At 46.5% G+C, this 21442-nt stretch overlaps 1 protein-coding gene across 1 annotated transcript in view; it reads right to left on the reverse strand.

Moving 5' to 3' along the window:
- Positions 1–21442, reverse strand: part of cspg4b (chondroitin sulfate proteoglycan 4b) — a 61033-nt gene that overhangs the window by 37794 nt on the left and 1797 nt on the right. The window contains exons 2-3 of the mRNA XM_036979226.1: positions 10824–10987; positions 534–3580 (exon numbers count right to left, since the gene is read on the reverse strand). Of these exons, the coding sequence (XP_036835121.1) occupies positions 534–3580; positions 10824–10987 (3211 nt within the window). The remainder of the gene's footprint in view (positions 1–533; positions 3581–10823; positions 10988–21442) is intronic.

Here is a 21442-nt window from a genome sequence, read left to right on the forward strand (position 1 = left end):
CATCTAGTCAAGGGCTTGATGATTAGTTGACAAGTTGAATCAGCTGTGGAATAGTTACATGGAACATCTGGGAGTCCCAGAGGAGAGAGGTGAAAACCTTGGTGTGGTCCACAACACTAACACACCAGATGGTCTTAAGGTACAGAGCCTAGCCTCATCAATTTGACAAGACAAGATTAAAGAGTAAAAGACAAGATTAAAAACAATGTTGTGGACCACCAATGGATTTAATTTTACCTTTATTTAACTAGGCATCAAGCCCTTGTCAGTTAAGAACAAATTCTTATTTTCAATGATGGCCTAGGAACAGTGGGTTGGCACAACTGCCTGTTCAGGGGCAGAAAGACAGATTTGTACCTTGTCAGCTTGGGGATTTGAACTTGCAACCTTCCGGTTACTAGTCCAATGCGCTAACCACTAGGCTACCCTGCCGCCCCAAGGGCATAGGTTTGAGACAATATAAAACATCCATAGACAGTCAAAATACATTATATCATTAATATGTACAAAAAACAAAACAAAAGAGAAAGTACCTGTGAGAGGTGTCGTTCACCAGAACCAGGTCTCCCATTGGGATTCCCCGGCGCGTGTAGACCAACTGCCCGTCGCTGAAGTCCGAGTCTGCGTCATGGTAACAGAGATCGTCCAGGGTGAGCAACCGCTGCCCATCCCTCACCACGTGGAAAACTTTATCGACAACGCGCACCGGCTTTTCGTCGTTAACTAGCTGGATGGAGATGTTAAACGTCCCTTCTTTGGATCCGACTTCCTCGTCCGTGACGGAGGATTTGGACTCCTGACTAGTGGAGGCTATGAATGTGAACTGATCCTGAGTGGTCTCTGTGTCGTCGTGAATGTACATGACGCGCTCCTCCAAGAGATCCTGGTTGCTGAACGTTAGGATGTTGTTGTAACTGGCGTTAGAGTTGGACAGGTTGATGCGTGCTAGCTTCCCATGTTTAGGGCTACTTGTAACGGTGTAGTACAACTCCTTGGTGCTAAGAGTCTCTGCAAACAACTCGTCTTTTGTGATGAGTTTACTCTCTCCCTCCATTATAGATAGTTTGTAATTTCTTATAAATACGCTGTTGACGTCAGCTTTTATTGAGATCTGGAAATCGTAACTTTGTGATTGAGCATGCTTGGAGAACACTTGGAATTTAAACGTGTCACTTGTGTCTTCGTATGGTCTGTCGACCAGTTCGTATAGAACCTTTAGATCAGTGACATTTCTTTGGCTGAAAGTTGAATTTTTCTTCAATAACTCGTGAACAAGGAGAAGTTGTCCTTTCTTCGGCGAGGAGAGAACTCTGAAGTGAAGATCATCCTCGGATAGTGTCACAATGTCCACTGTGGCATAAAGATACTGTGAGTCCAACGTCACTTTCCGAACTTTATTAATATCGGCCATTACGTTCCTGACTAGGTTATAATGTACCCACTTCACTGTGACTGGAAAGACCAGTTCAGTGTCAACTCTTCCTGCTACTGTGACCTTGCATTTGAAGTAATCCGTAGCAGTGGCAGTCTGGATTTCTTGGAAAGTGCTGAGGTACCGAAGGCGTTCTTTCTCCAGCAGCCTTTGAGAGAAAGAACCGGTGGGCTTCCATTCTCCGCTGGAGTCAAGCCTCTGCAGCTCACCATACTGAGGTGGCTTGACGACATCATATCGGATGTCCACCACTTGATTCACGGCATTGGTCTGAATGGCCAGTTGCTTGTTACTGATCACAGCTACCTCACCTTGAATGATCTCAAGCCCAGTGTTGTTGGCGATCTTATACTCCAAACCTATGGCCATGATCCTCAGAACCACCGTGTTGCTCACCTTGTCTCCATCACTGACCCTCAGCACGATCCTGGAGTTCCTCACCCCAGTGTGGACATAGTTCACCTTCCCTTCCTCCAGATCAGAATGGGAGAACGTGGTCACTGCAGTGTCGGGGTTATCTCCCACCTCCAGATAACCAGCGTCAGGGTTCAGGTTCCCCAGGATGGAGAAGACCAGGTCGGTGTGGTTGCTGTCAATGTCTGTGGCTTTCAACACCTCTTTGGTTAGGAGTTTTCTAGAATTCTCCAACAGGACGAAAAGGTTCCCTTGGGGCAGGCTGAGCTCTGGGGCGTCATTGGTGGGGGTCACTGTGATGTTGTAGCGGTACCTTCTCGTCCCCTGCAGGTATGTGGGAACCTCCTTCCTGGAGGAAGAGAATATAGAGAAAGTGAAAAAGTCTTCTGGGTCCTCTGATCCTCCGTGGATGTACATCACCCTGCCGTGCCACAGGTCCAGCATGCTAAAGATGTTCTCCTCTTGGTCCTGGTCCACATCCAATCGTATCTGACCGTGCACCGGCTGCTCCTGGATCCGGAACATGATCTGAGACTGGCGTACCCCAAGCTTCTTGAAGTCCAGGAGCACCTTGATGTGCTTGGACTCTAGAGACCCACGCCCACCCTCTGAGACTACAAGGTTCCTGAGCAGCACGAAATTGGCCCCGTACTTCTTGTCCAGCCCCCTGGCCAGAGTGAACATAGGGAATTCTGGGGTAGGGGTGACCGAAGTGGGATCGAACCGGGAGTTGGGGACAGTCGGGATAGTAGTTGGACCCATCGTGGTCGAGGGCTCTGGTTCTTTCTCCGGCTCGCAGCCCACTGATATATCTTTAGTGACTACAGCATTAGGCAGACCCATCATGACCCCATTGACTTTCATGTCCTTCAGGCAGCCCTTAAAAGAACCTCCTCGGACTCTGTTTCCCAACACAGACACCAGACCCATCTTCCTGACTTCTGAACGTGTGCTGTCATCAATGCCCCCCACAAACAGCGACCCTCTTAACTGAAGTCCCTTGGAGCGAGAGCTGATGCTAGTCTTCACCGTCTCCTTGTCCACTGTCAGCTGTAGGGTCTTGGGGGTAAAGAACATCTTCACTGAATGCCAGTTCCTGTCATTGACAAAGGTGAGGGATTTAAGTTCTGTCTTGGTGCCTCCTTTACCCACGATGGCCACCAGCAGCCCCTCTTGGATTTCAACTGCCACAAAGTCCCCTTGTCTGGCCGAGTTGTACAAGACAATCCCCTCTTTAGCCGATGTGTGAACCACACACTCAAACAGCGCCTCTTGCTGGTTGTGGGAGACGTTCCAGGGTGGCAGGGAGACATACGCTCTTGAACTAAAGAAACTAACAGGATCCTCCTCGCCGGCAAAGAACTGGGGACTACAGCCCAAAGAAACCTCATAGACACTCTTGAATCCAGCGTACGGTCTCAGGGACGATAACATGTTGTTCTCGTTGAAAACAGCCTGATCCACACACCCCCTGAATCCTGTTAGGTCATTGGGTAGGTAGAGCTTGTCCAGGCCTCCAGACCCGCCGACGTACAGCCCATCCTGGATGGTAAGATCCTGCTTCTGAGACCAGTGCCCAGGCATCCTGAGGCTGGTGTGGGAGTACTGGTCCATAGTTAGGGTGACATTATGGCGGTCGTGGAGGAGCTCAGCAGTGTGCCAGGCCAGGTCGTTTAGTTGGGTGCTGCTCTCTGATCTCAGCAACCGCTCACCAGAGCCCAGGTCCAGCTTCACCTGAACATAGGAAGGAAGAAGAGAATTATATCTCACTATAAACTGGAGTTTTAAACTTAAACATTTACTGTCAAAAACCTAACCCAACCATTAAGCCTAATCGTAACCAATTGGAATTACTTGCCTTTACATAATCACACACATTTATTTCCTAAACTTAACCAATCACATTTGTTGCCTTGAGATAGAGCTGCCCTTAGGACTAAGAACAAGACTGAACAACACATCTCCACTGAGCCAGATACACATTGTGTTTAGTCACTGTCACTAACATTGCATAACTACATTACTATTTAGTAATATGTATATTTTATTGAGAAAAAATATCCCTTTTCATTTCGTTTCTATTCAGTCTTAGCATTTAAATAAGAACGTATTAAATTTTACTGTATATCCCATCAGAGACATTCTCAGCATTGTCACACCCTGACCATAGTTTACTTTGTATATTTCTATGTTGTGGTTGGTCAGGGTGTGATCTGAGTGGGCATTCTATGTTTCATGTCTAGTTTGTCTAGTTCTATGTTCGGCCTGATATGGTTCTCAATCAGAGGCAGGTGTTCGTCATTGTCTCTGATTGGGAACCATATTTAGGTAGCCTGGGTTTCACTGTTTGTTTGTGGGTGATTGTTCCTGTTTTTGTGTTTGCACCAGACAGGGCTGTTTTGAGTTCTCACGTTTCTTGTTTTTTCGTTAGTTTGTTCATGTATAGTGTCGTCAATAAATTACAATGAACAACCACCACGCTGCGCTTTGGTCCGCCTCTACTTCACAAGAAGAGAATCGTTACAGAATCACCCACCACAACAGGACCAAGCGGTGTGGTAATGGGCAACGGAGAAAGCAGCAGCAGGAGCAGCGCGAGGAGGTATGGACATGGGAGGACGTTATGGACAGCAATGGCATGGGTTATACTACTTGGGAGGAGATCGACAGGTGGGCGGCCGACCCAGGGAGAGTGCCGGAGCCCGCCTGGGATTCGATGGAGCAGTGCGCGGAAGGCTATCAGAGAATGGAGTTGGCGAAGCAGGCACGGCGGCGCGGAAGGAAGCCCGGGAGTCAGCCCCAAAAATTTCTTGGGGGGGGGCTAACAGGGAGTATGGCTACGCCAGGTAGGAGACCTGGGCAGACTCCCTGTGCTTACCGGGAGGCTAGAGAGACCGGGCAGGCACCGTGTTATGCAGTGGTGCGCACGGTGTCTCCAGTGCGGGTGCATAGCGGGTGCAGTGCGGTATATTCCAGCTCCGCGTGTCGGCCGGGCTAGATTGAGCGTCGAGCCTAATGCCATGAAGCCGGCTCTACGCAGCTGGTCCCCAGTGCGTCTCCTTGGGCCGGCTTACATGGCACCAGCCTTGCGCTCGGTGTCTCCTGTTCGCCTGCATAGCCCAGTGCGGGCTATTCCACCACGCCGCACTGGCAGGGCGACCGTGAGCATTCAACCAGGTAAGGTTGGGCAGGCTCGGTGCTCAAGAGCTCCAGTGCGCCTGCACGGTCCGGTCTTTCCGTCACCACCTCCACACCCCAGCCCTCCGGTGGCAGCTCCCCGTACCAGGCTGTCTCTCCGGCCCATCCGTCCAGAGCCTTCCTCCTCTCCAGCGCTGCCGGAGTCTCCCGCCTCTCCGGCGCTACCAGAGCCTTCCTCCTCTCCAGCGCTGCCGGAGTCTCCCGTCTGTCCGGCGCCTCTGCCGGAGTCTCCCGTCTGTCCGGCGCCTCTGCCGGAGCCTCCCGTCTGTCCGGCGCCTCTGCCGGAGCCTCCCGTCTGTCCGGCGCCTCTGCCGGAGCCTCCCGCCTGTCCGGCGCCTCTGCCGGAGCCTCCCGCCTGTCCGGCGCCTCTGCCGGAGCCTCCCGCCTGTCCGGCGCCTCTGCCGGACAGTGTCCGGCGCCTCTGCCGGAGCCTCCCGCCTGTCCGGCGCCTCTGCCGGAGCCTCCCGCCTGTCCGGCGCCTCTCCCGGAGCCTCCCGCCTGTCCGGCGCCTCTGCCGGAGCTTCCCGTCTGCCCGGCGCCGCCAGCGCCGCCCGTCTGCCCAGCGCCGCCAGCGCCGCCCGTCTGCCCAGCGCCGCCAGCGCCGCCCGTCTGCCCAGCGCCGCCAGCGCCGCCCGTCTGCCCAGCGCCGCCAGTGCCGCCCGTCTGCCCAGCGCCGCCAGTGCCGCCCGTCTGCCCAGCGCCGCCAGTGCCGCCCGTCTGCCCAGCGCCGCCAGTGCCGCCCGTCTGCCCAGCGCCGCCAGTGCCGCCCGTCTGCCCAGCGCCGCCAGTGCCGCCCGTCTGCCAGGAGCCGCCAATGCCGCCCGTCAGCCAGGGGCCGCCAGTGCCGCCCGTCAGCCAGGGGCCGCCAGTGCCGCCAGTCAGCCAGGGGCCGCCAGTGCCGCCAGTCAACCAGGGGCCGCCAGTGCCGCCAGTCAGCCCAGCGCCAGCGCCGCCAGTCAACCAGGGGCCGCCAGTGCCGCCAGTCAGCCAGGGGCCGCCAGTCAGCCAGGGGCCGCCAGTGCCGCCAGTCAACCAGGGGCCGCCAGTGCCGCCCGTCAGCCAGGGGCCGCCAGTGCCGCCAGTCAGCCAGGGGCCGCCAGTGCCGCCAGTCAACCAGGGGCCGCCAGTGCCGCCAGTCAGCCAGGGGCCGCCAGTGCCGCCAGTCAGCCAGGGGCCGCTAGAGCCCCTCCGCCCGGAGCAGCTGTCCCTCTGTCCCGAGCAGCTGTCCCTCTGTCCCGAGCAGCTGTCCCTCTGTCCCGAGCAGCTGTCCCTCTGTCCCGAGCAGCTGCTTCACCTCTGTCCCGAGCTGCCCCTCTGTCCCAAGCAGCCCCTCTGTCCCGAGCAGCTGTCCCTCTGTCCCGAGCAGCTGTCCCTCTGTCCCGAGCTGTCTCTTAGGAGGGTCACCTATCTAGGGACGCTAAGGAGGTGGACAAAGACTATTATGGAGTGGGGTCCACGTCCAGCGCCAGAGCCGCCTCCGCGGACAGATGCCCACCCAGACCCTCCCCTATAGGTTCAGGTTTTGCGGCCGGAGTCCGCACCTTGGGGGGGGGGGTACTGTCACACCCTGACCATAGTTTACTTTGTATATTTCTATGTTGTGGTTGGTCAGGGTGTGATCTGAGTGGGCATTCTATGTTTCATGTCTAGTTTGTCTAGTTCTATGTTCGGCCTGATATGGTTCTCAATCAGAGGCAGGTGTTCGTCATTGTCTCTGATTGGGAACCATATTTAGGTAGCCTGGGTTTCACTGTTTGTTTGTGGGTGATTGTTCCTGTTTTTGTGTTTGCACCAGACAGGGCTGTTTTGAGTTCTCACGTTTCTTGTTTTTTCGTTAGTTTGTTCATGTATAGTGTCGTCAATAAATTACAATGAACAACCACCACGCTGCGCTTTGGTCCGCCTCTACTTCACAAGAAGAGAATCGTTACAAGCATCAGCTGGATATAGGGAATAACCACCCTGACACGTGTTATCCTCGTGTGATCATGAATACATTTCCTGTTTATGATGTCACCTGCAGTTAAAACAGATGCTTTGTTTCCGTCTGCAAGCAGGAAGACCCCTATTATCTTTGTCCCTGTCTCTGTGCCAAATGGCACCCTATTCCCTATTTAGTGCACTACTTTGGATCAGGGCCTATAGTAAGACACTACTTTTGACCAGGGCCCATAGTAGTGCACTACTTTTTGACCAGGGCCTATAGTAGTGCACTACTTTTGACCAGGGCCTATAGTAGTGCACTACTTTGGACCAGGGCCTATAGTAGTGCACTACTTTGGACCAGGGCCTATAGTAGTGCACTACTTTTGACCAGGGCCCATAGTAGTGCACTCCTTTTGAACAGGGCCTATAGTAGGACACTACTTTTGACCAGGGCCTATAGTAGTGCACTACTTTTGACCAGGACCTATAGTAGTGCACTACCACTATATAGGGAATAGGGTCCCATTTGGGCCGCCGTCTGCGTCTCTATGGAGCTCTGCATCGGCAGGAAATGGCCTGTCAAGGCTTGCTACTGTCCCAGCTATACAAGCAGCGTTTCAAGACAACCACAACAGCAATGCTAATCTCTAAAACTGATTCGGAAAGAGACCTCAAGCCTGAGAACAAGTCGAAAGAGGAAAAAGAAAATAAAAAAGATTTGTGATTTTGTTGTCCTAAGGATGAGCAGGTTTCAACCACTTTTCTTGCTTCCTCACACAACAGAAAATCCACGCAGTGCATTTGTCAGCGCATCTTAAAATTTCACTCCCACACACGAAAAGAAAAGTGTAGCCCGGGGACACGTTTTCCCAGTCGCAAGGATTTCTCACGGGTGACGTTTCTTTCTGTTGAACACGTCTGACTGCGTCACAAAAAGGTCTATCTGTCACCTCGCTTGTTTTTTTTGTGATTTCATTACAAAACCTTTAGTGAGAAGCTTAAGTTTAACCGACATCTTCAAGCAACAAATGTATTTCCTTATTACAGCTCTGTCAGCACGGCACAGCTCACGCTCTCTCCTGGCCCAGAAATAGTGAGGCCAGACCACCATGCTTGCAACATAAACCCTTGTAACCTACAACCCGAGCTAAGACTTTCGAGGTGGGCTCTATTTTTAACCATAACAGAGATTGCAGACAGTAACGGAAACCAGAAACTGCTGTGTTCCTCTATGTCTTATTGAACAAATTGCAAAGCCAGTATAATTTATGTGTTGTAGTTTGTAGAAGGGATTGCGGTAATATAAACCAGTAATATAAACCAGTAATATAAACCAGTAATACAACCAGAAGCAGAAACTAGATTCCGAAGTCAGTTCATTAATCACTGAGTATTACAGAGCCTTCAGAAAGTATTCATACCCCTTAACTTATTCCACATTTTAGACATTTTGGAAAATGAAATACAGACATATCTCATTTACATAATTATTCACACCCCTGAGTAAATAAATTGTAGAAGCACTTTTGGCGGCGATTACAGCTGTGAGTGTTTCTGGGTAAGTCTAAGGGCTTTCCACACCTGGATTGTGCAACATTTGCCAATTATTCTTTTCTAAATTCTTCAAACTCTGTCAAATTGGTTGTTGATCATTGCTAGACAACCATTTTCAGGTCTTGTTAAAGATTTTCAAGCTGATTTAAATCAAAACTGTAACTCGGCCATTCAGGAACATTCACTGTTTTCTTGGTAAGTAACTCCAGTGTAGATTTGTCTTTGTGGGTTAGATTCAACCAGGTCTTTCTGTAGGTTTTGTATGTTCTCTATAGTTATGTACTTGAAAATGTATAAATTGACCAACTCGGCACATTTGGGCAAACTCCTGTCAGACTTGATACAAAATATTGTGTAGCGATGTAATTCTTCGCTGGATCAGTCTGAAACTTTGCACACACTGCTGCCATCTTGTGAACAACTTCTAAATTACACCTAGAATCCTACATCAAAGACGATGCAAAGAAATTAAATAGAAAACACGTGTTTTTTTGTTTGTATTATTATTACACCAGATCTAATGTTTTATATTCTCCTACATTAATTTCACATTTCCACAAACTTCAAAGTGTTTGCTTTCAAATGGTACCAAGAATATGCACATCCTTGCTTCAGGGCAAGCAATTAGATTTGGGTATGTCATTTTAGAAAAAAAGGGGCCGATCCTTCTATAAATACCAACTTTGAATTTCAGCTTCTTAACTAGCTCATCCGTATGTTTTTTTTTTATTTTTTATGTCCAATTTTTATCAATCCAAAAGCACAGATATTTACAGGCATGAACCTGCTCTATGAAAGAGCCATCAAATGCATAAATGTGTAATGTGCATAAATGAGACACAGAGAATTTGAAAACAGATGCAGATGCAGATGTGTGCAGATGACACAGTTATGTACGCTATTGTCCCTACCAATTTGATTTATATTAAACCTTTAGTAATACCGGGTTAACGTGACACCATCAGAAAGCACACACTGTGTAAGACGCCAGGCCGAGGCCCAATTCAGACAACCTTTGAATGAAGTAGGGAAATGAAGTAGGGAAATGAAGTAGGGGGATATGTAGGGGTATGAAATAGGGGAATGAAGTAGGAAATGAAGTAGGGGGAGGACGTGGGGGTATGAAGTAGGGGAATGAGTAAGGGAATGAGTAGAGGAATGAGGAGGGGAATGAAGTAGGAAATGAGTAGGGGAATGAAGTAGGGGAATATGTAGGGGAATGAGTAGGGGAATGAGTATGGGAATGACTAGGGGAATGAGAAGGGGAATATATAGGGAAATATGTAAGGGAATGAGAAGGGGAATGAGCAGGGGAATGAGAAGGGGAATGACTAGGGGAATGAGAAGGGGAATGAGAAGGGGAATAACTAGGGGAATGAGAAGGGGTCGACAGTATCAAAGACCTTGGATAGGTCTATAAATATGGCAGCACGGTCATTCCACGATTTAAGCAATTTAACATATCATCTAAGACACGTGTACCAGCTGAACTGGTTCTAAATCCAAGGCTTAAACCAGACTGGTGAACATTAACATTATCATAACATTACCTTTACATTAACAATATAATTACATTATTGTTACATTATCATTGCATGTACATTATCGTCGCATTGTCGTTACATTATCATTGCATTTACACCATCGTTGCCTTTACATTATCGTTTCATTGCCATTATCATTACATTACATTACCGTTGTGTTATCGTTGCATTATCGTTACGCTTACACCATCATTGCGTTTGCATTACATTATCGTTGCATTGCCATTATCGTTAAATGTACACAATCGTTGCCTTTACATTGCATTATCATTACTATTATCGTCACATTACCATTCTCATTACATTACCGTTATCGTTACATTTACACCATCGTTGCCATTACATTATCATTACCATTATCGTCACATTATCGTCACATTACCATTATCACCACATTATCGTTACATTGTCATGACATTATCATTACATTAAGAATATCATTTGACGTTTAAAAAGTTATTTGCTGAGAGTCTGCCAGTGATTATAATATAATTTTTTCAAGGATAAAGAAAGATAGTTTAGAAATGTGGGCAGTAGTTTTCTAATTATGTCTGCCTGCTTGTGTTACTGTGCTGAGTGACTGACTGTCAGCTGGGAGCTGGGATAGAGACATAGCTGGAGGTGGTGTGTGTGTGTGTGTGTGTGTGTGTGTGTGTGTGTGTGTGTGTGTTGGCCTGAATGTACATGTGTGTGTAATGAGTCTGTGTGTGTGTGTAATGTGTGTGTTTTGAAGTCTAGGCTAAAGGTGAACTGACCTGCAGGCGACCAGCGTTCAGCTCCACTAGAAGGTAGTCTGTGTGGCCGGCAGCGAGGAAGAGCAGGCCGCGGGGGCTGGAGGTACGGAAACGAACACGCAGGGAGTTACGGTTCGACGACTCCACTGTCTTCAGCTGCACATAGCCATCACCATAGAACGAGGCTGGAGAGAGAGAGAGAGAGAGAGAGAGAGAGAGAGAGAGAGAGAGAGAGAGAGAGACAGAGAGAGAGAGAGAGAGAGAGAGAGACAGAGAGACAGAGAGGGGAGAGAGAGAGAGAGAGAGAGACAGAGAGACAGAGAGGGGAGAGAGAGACACACACAGAGAGAGAGAGAGAGAGAGAGAGATGGCAGATATAACTGTGTTGGAACAGTCAGGTTCTGGTCTGGGTCGTTATACAGTCAGGTTCTGGTCTGGGTCGTTATACAGTCAGGTTCTGGTCTGGGTCGTTATACAGTCAGGTTCTGGTCTGGGTCATTATATAGTCAGGTTCTGGTCTGGGTCATTATGCAGTCAGGTTCTGGTCTGGGTCATTATATAGTCAGGTTCTGGTCTGGGTCATTATGTAGTCAGGTTCTGGTCTGGGTCATTATATAGTCAGGTTCTGGTCTGGGTCATCATGTAGTTAGGTTCTGGTCTGGGTTATTATGTAGTCAGGTTCTGGTCTGGGTCATTATGTAGTCAGGTTCTGTTCTGGTCTGGGTCAATATGCAGTCAGGTTCTGGTCTGGGTCATCATGTAGTTAGGTTCTGGTCTTGGTCATTATGTAGTCAGGTTCTGGTCTGGGTCATTATGTAGTCAGGTTCTGGTGTGGGTCATTATATAGTCAGTTTCTGGTCTGGGTCATTATGTAGTCAGATTCTGGCCTGGGTCATTATGTAGTCAGGTTCTGGTCTGGGTCGTTATGTAGTCAGGTTCTGGTCTGGGTCAATATGCAGTCAGGTTCTGGTCTGGGTCATCATGTAGTTAGGTTCTGGTCTGGGTCATTATGTAGTCAGGTTCTGGTCTGGGTCATTATGTAGTCAGATTCTAGCCTGGGTCATTATGTAGTCAGGTTCTGGTCTGGGTCGTTATGTAGTCAGGTTCTGGTCTGGGTCGTTATACAGTCAGGTTCTGGTCTGGGTCGTTATACAGTCAGGTTCTGGTCTGGGTCATTATACAGTCAGGTTCTGGTCTGGGTCATTATGTAGTCAGGTTCTGTTCTGAAAGACTCAGTACTATAGGAAACAACACTGTGACAGAGTCATCTACAGTGTTCAGTATCTAAAGTTACAGATCTGTCAAGGCTACTTTTATTTATTTATTAAACCTTGATTTAACTAGGCAAGTCAGTTAAGAACAAATTCTTATTTTCAATGACGGTCTAGGAACAGTGGGGTTAACTGCCTTGTTCTGGGGGCAGATTTTCAACCTTGTCAGTTCGGGAGATTCGATCTTGCAACCTTTACGGTTTCTGACCGAACGCTCTAACCACTAGGTTACCCTGCCGCTATCTTGAGACAGGACTTGTAAAGGGGTTGTAAAAGAAGAAGAGATTCCCATCTCTAAGAAGACGAGTTAAAGGGTAGACTGCTCATAAATCCTGCCTGTGGCAGGAGGCAGGAGTTGTCATGATTTAGGAGCAGTCTATGCAGCAGCTATGATATTCCTCAAGACCACAGTTCCAGACCTCAGTACACACCGAGTCATACGTCAGGATGAAACATCTTGACATGAAGTGACTCTTAGCCTTTTCTTCACCCCTCTGAGAGATGGGAATCTCTTCTTCCTTTACAACCCACACCTCCCCAGGTAGTACGGCAACGCTCCAAGTAGTGCAGCCTGGGAACACAGAGGTGAGTGTGAGGTGAGCGTGAGGTGTGCGTGTGAGGTGTATGTGTGTGTGTGTGTGTGTGTGTGTGTGTGTGTGTGTGTGAGTGCAGGGACATGCCCTGTCTTGAAATGCACTACAACTGAACATGAAAGACCCTGATGTCCCTTCATTGTCTCAGACACAGAGAGAGAGAGAGAGAGAGAGAGAGAGAGAGAGAGAGAGAGAGAGAGAGAGAGAGAGAGAGAGAGGGAGAGACAGACAGACACACACAGAGAGACAGACAGACACACACAGAGACACACAGGCACACAGAGAGACACACAGACAGGGATAGAGAGAGAGAGGGATAAAGAGAGCGAGACACACAGACAGACAGACAGACAGACAGACAGACACACACATAGAGACACACAGACACACAGAGAGACACACAGACAGGGAGAGAGACACACAGACAGACACACAGACACACACAAAGAGACACAAAGAGACACACTGTCTGCCAACCACCCCAATGTTACTGTCAGTCCAACATCCCCTAGTGTCCTGTCTACCAACATCCCCTAGTGTCCTGTCTACCAACATCCCCTAGTGTCCTTTCTACCAGCCACCCTGATGTTACTGTCAGTCCAACATCCCCTAGTGTCCTGTCCACCAGCCACCCTGATGTTACTGTCAGTCCAACATCCCATAGTGTCCTGTCCACCAGCCACCCTGATGTTACTGTCAGTCCAACATCCCGTAGTGTCCTGTCTACCAGCCACCCTGATGTTACTGTCAGTCCAACATCCCCTAGTGTCCTGTCCACCAGCCACCCTGATGTTACTGTCAGTCCAACATCCCCTAGTGTCCTGTCCACCAGCCACCCTGATGTTACTGTCAGTCCAACATCCCCTAGTGTCCTGTCCACCAGCCACCCTGATGTTACTGTCAGTCCAACATCCCCTAGTGTCCTGTCCACCAGCCACCCTGATGTTACTGTCAGTCCAACATCCCCTAGTGTCCTGTCTACCAGCCACCCTGATGTTACTGTCAGTCCAACATCCCCTAGTGTCCTGTCCACCAGCCACCCTGATGTTACTGCCAGTCCAACATCCCACGCTCAGAGGGTTCAACGCCCAGTCAGCTTTAGTTTTCACCTCAATAAATAAGAAGTGCCTGTTCTATGTACCACGATGAAGTCCCACGCTTCGAGGGTTCAACGCACACAACGTCACCTTACATAATCATAATAATACTTGTGTTTTATACAGTACTTTTCCAAGGACCCAAAGAGACGTTTCAGGTTTTTTTTTCACCCAAATAAAATGTGGTGTTGTAAGTTGTTCTGGGCATTGAGGAGCCTATACGCGTTAAATCACAGGGTTCGTACGGCCAAAAGGCGAGTTAAGAGGCATTAGCTGTGTACTACTGACCCCTATCCATTCTTCTGCTAAACGTGTCAACTCACAGCTTGTACTTGGTCCAACTCATTGCTTTTCAATTCATGTATTATTGAATAAATCCATTACAGCACAGTGTCATATTGAACAGACTAGCAGGCCGTGTAAATGAGGCTGTGGCCTTGGACAACCCTCTTTTACAAGAGCGGTAGATCAAACGGTGGCATCTATTACAGGCTGAGTTAGTAGCTTTCCTTGTTCTTCTTTGTCTAATAAAGCATGAGGTCAAACACACAGTATTGTTGGCGTACAGTCAGCAAGGCAATACAGTATACCCAATACCAGTGGAGGCTCCTCAGAGGAGGAAGGGGAGGACCATCCTCCTCAGTGAACTTTATAAAAATGTTCATTGTAAAAGAAAAAAAAAAAAAAGATAAAACTACACTAAATATATTCACGTCACCAAATAACTGATTAAAACACATTGTTTTGCAATGAAGGTCAACAGTAACCTCAACAGCACTCTGTAGGGTAGCACCACGGTGTAGCCGGAGGACAGCTAGCTTCCATTCTCCTCTGGGTACATTGACTTCAATACAAAGCCTAGGAGGCTCATGGTTCTCACTCCCTTCCATAGACTTACACAGTAATTATGACAACTTCCGGAGGACGTCCTCCAGCCTATCAGAGCTCTTGCAGCATGAACTGACATGTTGTCCACCCAATCAAAGGATCAGAGAATAAATGTAGTACTGAAAGCATAAGCTACAGCTAGACAGCACTGCAGTGCGTAAACTGTGGTGAGTAGTTGACTAATTGAGAAAGACAACAGTTGAACCGTTTCCAAAATGAAGGAGGAGCAAGAGAGAAATAGAGAGAGAGAGAGAGTGTAATTTTTTTTCACTTTCAGTTTCACTTACTTAGCTAGCAAATGGAGCTGCTCAAACAGAAGGTTGCTATGTTAGCTAGCTGGCTATAACAGAAGGATGCTATGTTAGCTAGAAGGCTATAACAAAGGGATGCTATGTTAGCTAGCTGGCTATAACAGAGGGATGCTATGTTAGCTAGCTGGCTATAACAGAGGGATGCTATGTTAGCTAGCTGGCTATAACAGAAGGATGCTATGTTAGCTAGAAGGCTATAACAAAGGGATGCTATGTTAGCTAGCTGGCTATAACAGAAGGATGCTATGTTAGCTAGAAGGCTATAATAAAGGGATGCTATGTTAGCTAGCTGGCTATAACAGAGGGATGCTATGTTAGCTAGCTGGCTATAACAGAGGGATGCTATGTTAGCTAGCTGACTATAACAGAGGGATGCTATGTTAGCTAGCTGGCTATAACAGAGGGATGCTATGTTAGCTAGCTGGCTATAACAGAGGGATGCTATGTTAGTTAGCTGGCTATAACAGAGGGATGCTATGTTAGCTAGCTGGCTATAACAGAGGGATGCTATGTTAGCTAGATGCCTATAACAGAGGGATACTATGTTAGCTAGATGGCTATAACAGAGGGATGCTATGTTAGCTAGCTGGCTATAACAGAGGGATGCTATGTTAGCTAGCTGGCTATAACAGAGGGATGCTATGTTAGCTAGCTGGCTATGCCTTTCCAACACAACACTGGAACTCTTCCAAGTCAAGGTAAGCTTTTGGTATTACTAATTTATTGCCACCTGGGGCCTGCTGGTGTAACTGACTATACACAAACGTTACTGCATGATTGTAGCAGGTTTACTAACGCGTTAGTTATATTAGCTATGCTGACTATGACCTTACTTTAGCTAATATGGTGACAACAACGTAGGCTGTGTGTAACGGTTTGGCTTGGAAAGGTTTTTTCGCCTGGTCACATACAGCTGATGTGTTGTTGATTGAAGTCCACAAGCGAAGGGAAGAGAAGGAATACAACGTGGCTGTTATGAGAGTGAACTGTGTTTACGCGTTATCAGGGGTGTATTCATTCCGCCGATTCCGTTGAAAAACGTTTCTTAAACGGAAGGAAACGGGGATAAATACCTGAATTTGTCCAATGGGAACTCTGGTTTGCAACTGTTGGACTAATGATTACACCCTAGATCAGCTAGATGCAGGCAAGAGTGTGCAAGGAGGTATTGAATGTCATCGTCTGTCATCTAAAATGTGTCTCTCGACCTGTGTGCCCCTACGTTGTAAACTTTCATTCATAGGTTAGGTTGTAGCAACCTCATGATGGGTATAGGGAACATTCTAGTATCATGTAGTAGCCTAAACCTGTCGCTGTTACATTGAACTGGGTGAATGGTATTAAACGTCAATGACCGCCACTGCCCAATACAGTATACTCAATACAGTATACCCACTACAGTATGCCCACTACAGTATACCCAATTTTCAATATACCCATTGCAGTATACCCACTACAGTATACCCACTACAGTATACCCAATTTTCAATATACCCATTGCAGTATACCCACTACAGTATACCCACTACAGTATACCAAATTTGCAGCATACCAAATTTGCAGTATAGCCACTACAGTATACCCACTACAGTATACCCAATTTTCAATATACCCATTGCAGTATACCCACTACAGTATACCCACTACAGTATACCAAATTTGCAGCATACCAAATTTGCAGTATACCCACTACAGTATACCCAATTTTCAATATACCCCTTGCAGTATACCCACTACAGTATACCCACTACAGTATACCCAATTTTCAATATACCCATTGCAGTATACCCACTACAGTATACCCACTACAGTATACCAAATTTGCAGCATACCAAATTTGCAGTATACCCACTACAGTATACTCAATTTGCAGTATACCCACTACAGTATACCCACTGCAGTATACCCACTACAGTATACTCAATTTGCAGTATACCAACTACAGTATACCCACTGCAGTATACCCAATTTTCAGTATACCCACTACAGTATACCCACTACAGCATACCCACTACAGTATACCCACTACAGTATACCAAATGTTCAATATACCCATTGCAGTATACCCACTACAGTATACCCACTGCAGTATACCCAATTTTCAGTATACCCACTACAGTATACCCACTGCAGTATAGCCACTACAGTATACCCACTACAGTATACCCACTGCAGTATACCCACTACAGTATACCCACTGCAGTATACCCACTACAGCATACCCACTACAGTATACCCACTACAGTATACCCACTACCCAATACAGTATACCCACTACAGTATACCCACTACCCACTACAGTATACCCACTACAGTATACCCACCGCAGTATACCCACTACAGTATACCCACTACAGTATACCCACTACAGTATACCCACAGCAGTATACCCACTACAGTATACCCACTACAGTATACCCACTACAGCATACCCACTGCAGTATATCCACAGCAGTATACCCACTACAGTATACCCACTACAGTATACCCACTACAGTATACCCACTGCAGTATACCCACTGCAGTATATCCACTGCAGTATACCCACTACAGTATACCCACTACCCACTACAGTATACCCAGTACAGTATACCCACTACAGTATACCCACTACAGTATACCCACTACAATATACCCACCATCAGTCTGATTCTGCCTTCAAGAATACATTATTACCGTTATTCACAATCATTTGATTTGTTACCCCACGTTTTTCAGGGGTAACGCTTCTGCAAATTGGCCACTCAATTTATCAATTTATCAGTTCAGCGGGAACGTTTTGGAAAGATTTTGAACGTTTAGATAGAAATAAAAAACGTGCCTCTCTGACATGTAGAATAAGCAATCAATGTGTGGCTCTATTTGTATGTATTTCTATCTGCAAAGTTTGACCATGTTTGGCTGCTGAACGCGGCCATGAGACCTAGGTCGTAATATGTTTTCCTTGTTCCCCCCCCCCCCCATGCTGTTTAATCAGATTCTTGATATGCCACACCTGTCGGGTGGTTGGATTATCTTGGCAAAGAACAAGATGCCTCACTCTCAGAGAAATCAGTAGTACTGCTAGATGCTCACTAACAGGGAAGTAAACAAATTTGTACAAACATTTTATGAGAAGTATGCCTTTCGTGTGGATGGAAACATTTCAGGAATCTTTTATTTCAGCACATGCAACATGGTAACCATTACATGTTGCGTTGATATTTTTGTGCAGTATAGTTATTTTCAATATTTTATTATTGAGCCTAAAACCAATGTTTGAGCTAAGAGCTAAGAGGGATGTCACAGAGCATCTCATCAGGAACAGAAGCCAGGAGGCAGTCTAGCAGCCTCAAATACAAGAGTTTTAGTGGTAATTTGAGGCCAAAAGAGCCTGGTGTTTTTTTTTGTTTGTTCCATAGTTCATATTTATGTTAATTTGTGGTCTTGGCTGATCTAATGCGTATCATCATAGATTTACATGCTTTTTAGTCCAGGAGTAAGCTTAAAGGAGACAACGTTCAATGTTGGTTTCCTTACCTTGTGAGCAGTCTACTGTACACTCATAGAAGAAGGAAAAAGGTGCTATCTAGAACCAAAATGGGTTCTTTGGCTGTCCCCATAGGAGAACCCTTTGAAGACCCTTTTGGGTTCGATATAGAACCCATAAAGAACCCTTTTTGGTTCCAGGTAGAACCCTTTTGGGTTCGATATAGAACCCATAAAGAACCCTTTTTTGGTTCCAGGTAGAACCCTTTTGGGTTCGATATAGAACCCATAAAGAACCCTTTCCCGCAGAGGGACAGCCGAAGAACCCTTTTAAAACCCTTTTTAGAACCATGTTTAGAACCCTTTTTTCTAACAGTGCATTGAAAAGTTATAACAGCAATCCCATGCTTTTGTTCCCTTGGCCACTGTTTCAAACACTATCTTTTTAGCATTTTTTTTTGTTGTTGTCGCAAATCAAATGCAAGTCAATGCATTTTTTTTGTGTGTGCTTTATTTCCAACTATCACTGTGTCTGGGAAACTGGCCCCTTGGAATGTTCCTTTCTGCTGTTGTTTTTCTATATTCCATGTTTCATACACAGACCCTCCATATAATATAGAGCCGGAACGATGTCTTTGGAATATGATGCCACGCTAATGAATCATCATTTGAGCCAGGCTAAAGATGTGCTATACATCTCATTAAAAATACAAAAAATACAAATTACCATTATGCTCCTAAATGATGCTGACAATTACTGATGTTCATTCAGATTGTATTAATCATTAAACTGTAAATAAATACGTCTATATATGAAGTTTCTTTCCAAAACGTTTTATATCCATTTTTCAGAATTTGAAAAGTTGATCAAATGAGCTTTTAATGTTTAAAGAAATTATGAAAAAGATTGGTGTGTTTTTTCATTATCTAATAATCAGGGCATGGGGTTGTTCACTATCTAATCAGGGCATGGGGTTGTTCACCATCTAATCAGGGCATGGGGTTGTTCACTATCTAATCAGGGCATGGGGTTGTTCACTATCTAATCAGGGCATGGGGTTGTTCACTATCTAATCAGGGCATGGGGTTGTTCACCATCTAATCAGGGCATGGGGTTGTTCACTATCTAATCAGGGCATGGGGTTGTTCACTATCTAATCAGGGCATGGGGTTGTTCACCATCTAATCAGGGCATGGGGTTGTTCACTATCTAATCAGGGCATGGGGTTGTTCACCATCTAATCATGGGGTTGTTCACCATCTAATCATGGGGTTGTTCACTATCTAATCAGGGCATGGGGTTGTTCACCATCTAATCATGGGGTTGTTCACTATCTAATCATGGGGTTGTTCACTATCTAATCAGGGCATGGGGTTGTTCACCATCTAATCATGGGGTTGTTCACTATCTAATCAGGGCATGGGGTTGTTCACTATCTAATCAGGGCATGGGGTTGTTCACTATCTAATCATGGGGTTGTTCACTATCTAATCATGGGGTTGTTCACTATCTAATCAGGGCATGGGGTTGTTCACCATCTAATCATGGGGTTGTTCACTATCTAATCAGGGCATGGGGTTGTTCACTATCTAATCAGGGCATGGGGTTGTTCACCATCTAATCAGGGCATGGGGTTGTTCACCATCTAATCAGGGCATGGGGTTGTTCACCATCTAATCAGGGCATGGGGTTGTTCACAATCTAATCAGGGCATGGGGTTGTTCACCATCTAATCATGGGGTTGTTCACCATCTAATCATGGGGTTGTTCACCATCTAATCAGGGCATGGGGTTGTTCACCATCTAATCAGGGCATGGGGTTGTTCACCATCTAATCAGGGCATGGGGTTGTTCACTATCTAATCAGGGCATGGGGTTGTTCACCATCTAATCATGGGGTTGTTCACTATCTAATCAGGGCATGGGGTTGTTCACCATCTAATCAGGGCATGGGGTTGTTCACCATCTAATCAGGGCATGGGGTTGTTCACTATCTAATCAGGGCATGGGGTTGTTCACTATCTAATCAGGGCATGGGGTTGTTCACAATCTAATCAGGGCATGGGGTTGTTCACTATCTAATCATGGCATGGGGTTGTTCACTATCTAATCAGGGCATGGGGTTGTTCACAATCTAATCAGGGCATGGGGTTGTTCACCATCTAATCATGGGGTTGTTCACTATCTAATCAGGGCATGGGGTTGTTCACTATCTAATCAGGGCATGGGGTTGTTCACAATCTAATCAGGGCATGGGGTTGTTCACCATCTAATCAGGGCATGGGGTTGTTCACTATCTAATCAGGGCATGGGGTTGTTCACTATCTAATCAGGGCATGGGGTTGTTCACAATCTAATCAGGGCATGGGGTTGTTCACCATCTAATCATGGGGTTGTTCACTATCTAATCAGGGCATGGGGTTGTTCACAATCTAATCAGGGCATGGGGTTGTTCACCATCTAATCAGGGCATGGGGTTGTTCACTATCTAATCAGGGCATGGGGTTGTTCACTATCTAATCAGGGCATGGGGTTGTTCACCATCTAATCAGGGCATGGGGTTGTTCACTATCTAATCAGGGCATGGGGTTGTTCACCATCTAATCAGGGCATGGGGTTGTTCACCATCTAATCAGGGCATGGGGTTGTTCAATGACAGACATGTATTTGTTTAAAATCTATCACTTCATGGTTTCATTTCAGAGAGATAAATATTTTTTTCTGCTAAATGCTAAATATCCACCTCACTCTCAGAGAAATCCGTAGTACTGCTAGGTTTTACACAGTAATAATATATATCGTCCTCACTCTCAGAGAAATCAGTAGTACTCCTAGGTTTTACACAGTAATAATATATATCTGCCTCACTCTCAGAGAAATCAGTAGTACTGCTAGGTTTTACACAGTAATAATATATATCTGCCTCACTCTCAGAGAAATCAGTAGTACTGCTAGGTTTTACACAGTCTAATGTAACAAATAGCTACATTTTTTCTAAAGACATTTTTTAA

The sequence above is a fragment of the Oncorhynchus mykiss genome, chromosome 6 (assembly GCF_013265735.2).
Source record: "Oncorhynchus mykiss isolate Arlee chromosome 6, USDA_OmykA_1.1, whole genome shotgun sequence".
In the NCBI taxonomy this organism is placed as follows: domain Eukaryota; kingdom Metazoa; phylum Chordata; class Actinopteri; order Salmoniformes; family Salmonidae; genus Oncorhynchus; species Oncorhynchus mykiss.